The sequence below is a fragment of the Athene cunicularia genome (assembly GCF_003259725.1).
Source record: "Athene cunicularia isolate RWA chromosome 28 unlocalized genomic scaffold, athCun1 chr28_part2, whole genome shotgun sequence".
Lineage (NCBI taxonomy): Eukaryota > Metazoa > Chordata > Aves > Strigiformes > Strigidae > Athene > Athene cunicularia.
In genome coordinates this window covers 328,638-336,252 of record NW_020799140.1, presented here as the reverse complement: position 1 = coordinate 336,252, position 7,615 = coordinate 328,638, and the positions used below count along the sequence as shown (strand labels likewise).

At 58.6% G+C, this 7,615-nt stretch overlaps 1 protein-coding gene across 1 annotated transcript in view; it reads right to left on the bottom strand.

The window, feature by feature from the left end:
* The window catches only part of ANGPTL4 (angiopoietin like 4), a 19,696-nt gene extending 13,087 nt beyond the window's left edge, over positions 1–6,609 (bottom strand). Inside the window, exons 1-3 of the mRNA XM_026865136.1 lie at positions 6,525–6,609; positions 4,372–4,449; positions 2,254–2,524 (exon numbers count right to left, since the gene is read on the bottom strand). Coding sequence (XP_026720937.1) covers positions 2,254–2,524; positions 4,372–4,449; positions 6,525–6,609 — 434 coding nt within the window. The remainder of the gene's footprint in view (positions 1–2,253; positions 2,525–4,371; positions 4,450–6,524) is intronic.
* Between the last annotated feature and the right edge of the window lie 1,006 nt (positions 6,610–7,615).

Genomic DNA, 7,615 nt, shown 5'->3' with positions numbered 1-7,615 from the left:
GTCCCCATCCCCATCCCCATCCCCATCCCTGTCTCCATCCCCATCCCTGTCCACATCCCCATCCCCGTCCCCATCCCTGTCGCTGTCCTGTCCATGGCAGGCTGTGAGCAGATGGGCTGCGATGGGTCTTTGTTCTCTGCCTCTCTCCATCCCACTCCTTCCCACGCTGACCTGGTGGGTCACTGTGTGAAAGTTCAGACTGGTCTGGACTCGCATGAATTCCTGCAGCTGCTCAGCCCCAGGCTCACGTCACCAGGAGGGAGAGGAGAGATGCTGATTTACTGGAGGGTTGCTCATAGCGTTGCTCTATGGTTGGAAAAGGCAAACGTAAGGGAGACTCCAATGAGAGGGAATTAGGGCATATGTGAATTATGCTGTCACCGCTTCAGGGATAAATTTAGGTTTTCCAGAGGAACGGTTATTCTGATTCAGCGGAGGTCGGGAGACATCCAACAGGGATTTCCTACTGGCCCCTGGCTGAGCGCAGCAGCACGTCTCACCCAGACAGGCCCTGGCAGCATTCCCAGCCGGAGCGGGCACCTCATCCGCCTTGGTCTCTGCTCAAACCTGGGCCTGGCAGTGATTTATCTATCGCACAGCCGTGGGGCCCAGCCCAGCAAAACAGTTCCGCCTGCTGAAATCCCCACGCGCTGGGGTTCCTTATTCCCGTTCTCCCCAAGCGTGAGCTTTGCTGGACCAGAAACCCATCGCTCCCCGCTGCGGAGAGGGGCGGCGTGCTCCTGGCCTTGGCACCCAGCAGTGCTTGGCAGCCCGGCTGGTTGCACCCTGACCCTCGCTGCCTCGAGGGGACCGGTGAAAGTGGGATGCCACAGGCTGCCTGAGCACCAGCATCATCCTTCCCCAGGGCCGGAGACACCCTCTCATCCCTGTCAGTGAGCTCGTGAAAGCTTCTGCTCTTGACGGTGCTGCTTCACGAGCAGAGACAAATTTCCAAGCATGGTGAGTCACAAACACGGAAAATTCGTTGCAGCTGTCCACCCCCAGCAAGGACCGGCTGTAATGGGAGCTCACCCCCGTTACCAGGGCTTGATTCCCGTCCTCTCTCCTCGGGTTTTCCCCACGAGTGCTGGATAAACCTCTGGCAGCCAGGGGCGAGGCCACCAGTGCCCAGCTGGGGGACAGGCTGAGGCTCGCAGCCACCCGGCGGTTCCTCTGACCCAGGGAGGATCCCAGGCACCGCTAGCCCGGAGCTGGGAAGCCCATTCTCATGCTTGGAAAGCCAACATAAAAGGCCCGCAGCACTCTCGGTCCAAGCAGCCTCCTTCTTTTCCTGGCGGGGCTGGTTGAGGGTTGCACAAGTCTTCGCTACCCTTTATTCTTCCTGCCATCCCGGGGCTCCTTGGGGAGCACTGGGGTTACTGTGCAGAAGGTCACACATGCCAGAGGCAGGAAACCGGAGGGCTTGGGTTAACGTGGGAGGCTTGGCAGCTGGAGAAATCCGACCCTTATTTTTACAGCCTTCTCTCGATTTAAACAACATGCAGTTTGAATTAGGGGCTCTCGCCGGCGCGGCTGCAGCGCATCGGCGCAGGGAGCTCCAGGTCCTCCGGGGATGAGGCTGCCCCTTGGCATGCTCAGTTCGCTGCCAAGCCCATGTGGGGAGAGCTGGACCACTGCAACCAAGACTGGGCTCTGCTTTTCCATCAGAACAACAGTGCCTTGCCTTTTTTTAGTAGCCTTTGGCTAGTGACAGAGACAGCGGCTTTGGAAGAGCCTTTGGTGGACATGGGGGTGACGGGGGATTTCTCCAGATGTTTTCTGAACACCCTTTCATTCCCTTCACCGTTTCTGGAAGAACGAGAGAGCCACTGCGTGAGCGGAGCCCACGGCAACTGCATCCACAACCCCGACGTCACTCTGGGTCACCCGGCCCCTCCTCTGCGATGGGGCTGGAGGCGGTTCTGGCACTGCTCGGCATTTATCAGTCGGCATCTGCCGGTGGCCATGACCCCTCCATCCTGCTGGCACAACCCCTCTGGCCTGGGTCTCCTGATGCAGCACAAATGGCTTTTTTGGCTGCGCCATGTGCTAAACCTCAGGGTCACTTCTGCTGCCCAGGAAGGTTTTTAGCCACCCCAGAACACGCGGGATGGGTGACCACACTGGCCCTCAGGGACCTGCACTTCTGTCCAACACCTTGTTGGGTGAGTGCTGGCTAAGTGCTGCTTGGCCTCCTGAGCTCTCCTGCACGCTGCGTTCCTCTCTCGCTTTGCTCAGGAGGTTATTTCTCACCGTCCCCTTCTGCCCTGGTGCGGCAGGTCCGACCAGGACACCCCTGCAGTGAGGGGGGGTGTGAGGTGGCTGGAGTCAAGCTGCCAGCACGCGGCTGGCCCCAGCGCCGGGACGATGCTGCTGCCGGGTTTGGCCGTGCTGCACCCCCAGCCAGTGGCAGCCACGTCTGTTGAGGGCTCCGCTGGGTCCCTGCCTGTCCCTGCATCCCCACGAGGCCCAGGAAGGTACCTGCCGGCTTCTGACAACCCGTAGGAGAAAGCTGCAGAGTTACCTGGGGGATGCCAGCAGACACACTCCTCACGCAGCCAATGCAGGGGAAGAGCACTTGGGCACTTGGGCACAGTCCTGAACCCCCCGGTGGGGATCAAACCTCTCCCCAGAGCCTTCCTGCCCAGTTCACAGATGTGATGCTCGTGCTTCCCGTCCAGCTCTGGTGGCCAAAGCAGAGGGAGAGGCACGGCCATACCTCAGGGGACCAGGCAAGGGAGCGGTGATGTTTCTCAGCCCACCCGACCAGCTTCCTCCAAACCGTGTACTCAGCTACGTAACGGGGTGTGCGGGAATACCGGCCTCGGGGCGCAGCTGGGAAGTCAGGGTGTTTCCTACAGCTGCAGAGGGTCACCTCAAGACAGCAAGGGGAAGGGACAGCACGGGCTCTGAAGGGTGGGGCCCAAGAAGTGACAGAAATAAGGCTTTCTCTGTCATGAACAATTTCCAATAGGGTGTATAAATATATCTTAATCTTCAGCCAAGGTTTTTCTTGATTTCCACGCTCAGATTCCGGATTTTTTCAGGTTTTCACACCCTACCCCACAGGATGTGCAGGCACTAGGAGATGAAAAAAACCCACTGCTTTCTGTCTACTGCTGTAAAAACCTGAACAGAACCAGACGAAAACGCCCCAAAGCACCAAAAGCTCCAGCAGCCCCTTTCCCAGCCACCTCGCTGGAAAGGGCAGCGGGGACTGGGAGCCCAGCGGGCTGCGGGAAGGCTCCAGATCCCCAGACTCCATTTCCAGCCCCGGTGCTTTCTGCTGCTGTGACAGTGACCTTGGCTGCTTCTCGGTTTCCTTAGCTGTAACCATGAGCATTTCGCTGCCCGCAGGGTGGGTCTGAGCTCTCCCTAGACCCGCCTGTGGGTCTTGGTTTCCCAAGTGGGAGCTGCCCAGCACGCAGCACCCACAGGTCCCAGGCCTGGGGCACCCTGCACCCGGCTTTGCCTGCACAGCCTGGAGAAGGAACACGTGGGCATGAAGTGGATCTACTCACGCAGGTCTGGGACAGAGCTACCTCTGTTCAGTTTGAATTTCTTAGAAAAACAAATGTTGTGGAGTTTTTACCTGACGTAGACATGTGTTTCGATGCGTGGGACTTTGCTCGGCAGACGGTAACAAAGCTGAAGTGGGTCCAAGCCCGTGTCTGAGCTTTGAGCTTGCAGGCTCGCGTCAGACCACCCACCCTCCTGGTGCTGAGCGTGTGCCCTCGGAGCTCTCTGGGTTTGACATCCAGGGATCCTCCCACCGCAAAGAAAATCGGGTACCTAGAGAAAAAATCCCGATGTCAAGAACCCCCCTATGCAGCTCAGGGGGGGCCTGAAAATTGCTTCCCCTCTGCAGGGCACAGAGAAAAGTTAAATCCTGAGCATGGTCCAAAAAAATCCTCCCACCTCAAAAAAAGGAATCCAAAATGGGACGTTTCCTGCCAAAAAAAAAAAGTGGCTGAGGATGCCGCGATCATCGTGGCTGGCAGTGACTCTCCAAGACCATGGAGCACCGCAACTCTTCCATTTCAGCCAAAAAAAACTAGGATTTGTGCTGGGAACTTTAAAATGGGAACTTTCGGGTTTGCTTCTGCTAACTGGCCACTTCCCAAATCACCCAAATCCATACCCTTGGCCAGAAAATATCTTCCTTTGGGAAAAAACCACCTGGGGATGGCAAGGTCAGGGTGCAGAGGGGAGCGGGGGGGGTTCCCAGCCTTGCACAGCACCCGGGTCCCACATGTTACATGCTTGGGAGGATTTTTATTTAATGTGACAAGGATGAACGGCAAGCAGCTCCTTGCCGGGGAGCTCTGTTCTCACCAGGATTTTTTTCTGGATGAACAAGAGAAAACCCACCAGCAGTTTCTTGTGCATATTCCTCCTCCCGGTGCGTGGCTCCCCAGGGACACCCCGTCACCAGCTTTGCACAGGACTCTGCAGAAAACGCGAATAACGTCAGAAATCGAGTTTTACAGCGGGGCCAGACGCCTTCCCTGGCCTCGGGGATGCCTCAGGCACCTCTGTGCCAAGGAAGAGGGTTTGCTCTTGTGTCGGGGCAGTTATGGGTTGTGCCAGCAGCTGCAGCAGCCGCACCACCAGCGGCCTCAGCCCTCCTGGTGGTTTTCTCCACCTCTGTGAGTGTCCCAAGAAGCCCCCAGCCGCGTCTGGGTGCAGCACGTGGGTGTTCGCAGCCACTGGTGACGCAGGGGCAGCCTCGCAGGGCCGGGAGCCGCTGGCACCGACTCGCTGCTTTCCAGGCATCGGTGGTGAGATGCTGACGGCTGCTCCCCACACCTTACGGGGCAGACCTCAGGGCTTCGGTGAAACCCGGCCGGGCGCAAACCCCCAAGTGACCACATCCTGTAAATGTTTTCAACCCCTGCTGGGGGCTCGCTGGGATGATTTTGGAGGACATCAGTGGGAAAACCGGGTGGGAGGGACCCTGTCCTCCTGCCTTCTGCCCCGAGAGGGTTTCTTGCTCTCCCAAATCCTTCTAATACCCTGCGCCGGTGCAAGGGGTGGAGCCATGCCTGGCTCTGCAGCTCCTTTACCCTTGGACTTCAGTACGTGGTGCAAAAATAGCTGTCAGAAAGGGGAGAGGTGACCTTTGTCATTTGAATAACTGTTTGCTTTGTCAGCGCAAGCACAGCGTGTTTGGGGATTTTTGTGGAAGGCTCCAGAGGCTCTGAGCCAGGACCAGACAATTTTCACTCTCTCTGCTGGCAGCCGTGAACCACACTGGGAATGTGGCCTCCTAATCCGTGCTCGGGGAAACATTTGGAAGAAGAGATGCCTTCCAGGGAGCTCGAGTGGAGAATACGCTTTTCCCTGTGTCTGCATTCCAGAAACACTCCCGTGATTGCTTGCCTGACTATGGGATGGGATGGGATGGGGTGGGATGGGAAGAGGGAGACTGCAGACATGGGATGAGAAAGGGGAGGCTGCAGGGGTGGGAAGGGACTCAGGAATGCCACAGGGTGTTTGGGATTTAACGGCAAATCCTCGCATCATGCTGGTCTTCTGAACATACAAAAGCAAAAGCTGAAAAACTGCCCCCCTGCCTCCAGGGGCTGGAGCAAGGTGCTCAATCTCTTCCGCCACAGCGGGGACAATCGGGGCTGCCAGGGGATCTGAGAGCCCAGCAGGGGCCTGGAGAGGGGGGAGCAAGGCAGCTGCCGCGCCGGGATCCCCCTGAGCCATGGCAGAGCCCGGCTGCTCCCGTCTGAGGCTTCCAACCCGGCAAGGGCCGGAGCGCCGCCCGCGGGTAACCGAGCCGGCACCTGTTGCCACGACCTTTCTGCCCAGCTTGGCAAACTCAGCCCAGAGAATGAAATTAGAAGCAATTAAAAATTAAGCTTGGCTCAGGCTCAGATCAAACTTTCTACCAATTTTAGCTGCTTGTTGCTTTGGAGACGGCATGCACCGGAGTTCAACCGGTGATGAAACACGAGGGGGTTTCTGCCAGCGCAGGGCTCTTCAGGCCAGGAATAGAGACGAGAGCAGGCGGTGGCTGGAGCGGGACAAACCTGAGTTGGACCCAAAGGACAGGCTTAGAGCAGAAAGCAGTGGGCAAGTCCTGCAGTACCTCACGTCTCATTTGAAAATCGGCAGCTTTATTTTCTGCTTCTCGATTAATTCTTGCTCAATTAATTATTTTCCTCTTCCAGAAGGAAAAAAAGGAGCTTTGGCGGGCAAGGAGAGAAACAAGGTGGAGCTTAAATCTTCCAGCAAAGACGCCCAGGACCCGCCAGCTGAGGAGGGATGCCTGGGGTCCCCACAGAGCTGCTGCGGTGCGACGCAGGGGTGGGCTGGGGGCCAGCGTGGCGGGACAGATTTGCTGGCGAGGGTGTCACCCCGGCAGCACCCAGAGAGCTTCCACAGCCTTGCTGGCCCACCTCAGACGCTGACTCACGGGCGGCACAGCTTGGCGCAGAGTAAACAGGCCTCGGGTCAGGGGCAAGGGCAGCAGCAGGCAGCAGAGCTGAGGCATGACACCACCCGCCCCTCACCTCCCCCCGGAGGGCAATCCAGCAGCGGCAGGCCCTTGGCAGCACCCATGGGTGCCAGCTGGCAGCGGCCCCGCAGAGAGCCCATCACCGCCTTCGCTGTGCTGTGGCAAAGACGGAAACCGCCCCTCTAAAGGCATTTCCCAGCTGAAGGGTTTGCACCCCGGGCTGGGACCGGGCGATGCACAGGGGCTCTGCCACCACCCTGCAAACCGGTCCTGACGGATCTCAGGACAATCCGGTCCCCTCTGGCAGGTGCAGAGAGGCCCTGTCCCAGTGCCCGCCGTGGCGCTGAGCCCTGCTGGGCTGGCTGGCGAGCTGGCGAGCCACCGGGCCATCTGTCACCTGAGGAATACCATGGCCAAGAAGAAATGAAGCCTCCAGCTGCCCACTGCCAGCAGGGTCTTGATGCAGAAAAGTGGGAAATGTCAAGCTCTGCAAAGCCCACAAATGGTTTTGCCGCCCTCTCTGCTTTCACGTGGAAGCGGCTTGGAGAAGGCAAGACGCCGCGGTGATGGGCAGTCATCTAAAAGCCAGGGACAGGTGCCAGGGCGGACAGCCTGGCTGGGACACGGCCCTTCAGCTTTGGGTGTCTGCAGTGGGGATGGGCGCGAGCAGCCGTCGTGCTGGGTGGGTGTGAGCTGTGATTCCTCGGGACAAATGTCTGCGTGGGGTTGAGCCGAGCGGTGTCCTTGCCTGCGGTGCCTGCACCGACCGGGTTGCCCTGACGTGCAGCAAGTGCCTCGGGTCTCAGACACGGCTCCAGCACTCCAGACGGCTGCTGGGGAGGTGAATGCCACCCCTCATTTACATTACCCTGACAACATCCCCCATAACTGACCAAACAAATCACGCAGGGCTGGGAGAGCTCCCTAATTAACACAGTTTATTATTAGCGATGTCAGGACAGGTTTGCAAAAGGCACGCTCGGAGTCCCTGTGCCTGATGACAGGGTGTCAAGTGGGATGAGGGACCATCCCACGGGATCAGGGTGTCCTCTGAGCTCCTTGGGAGTCCTGACCGCATCTGGACCATGGGAGCAGGGACGTCCCCGGGCTGGATGGACCGGACGGGCACCGGTGCTGGCACTGGAG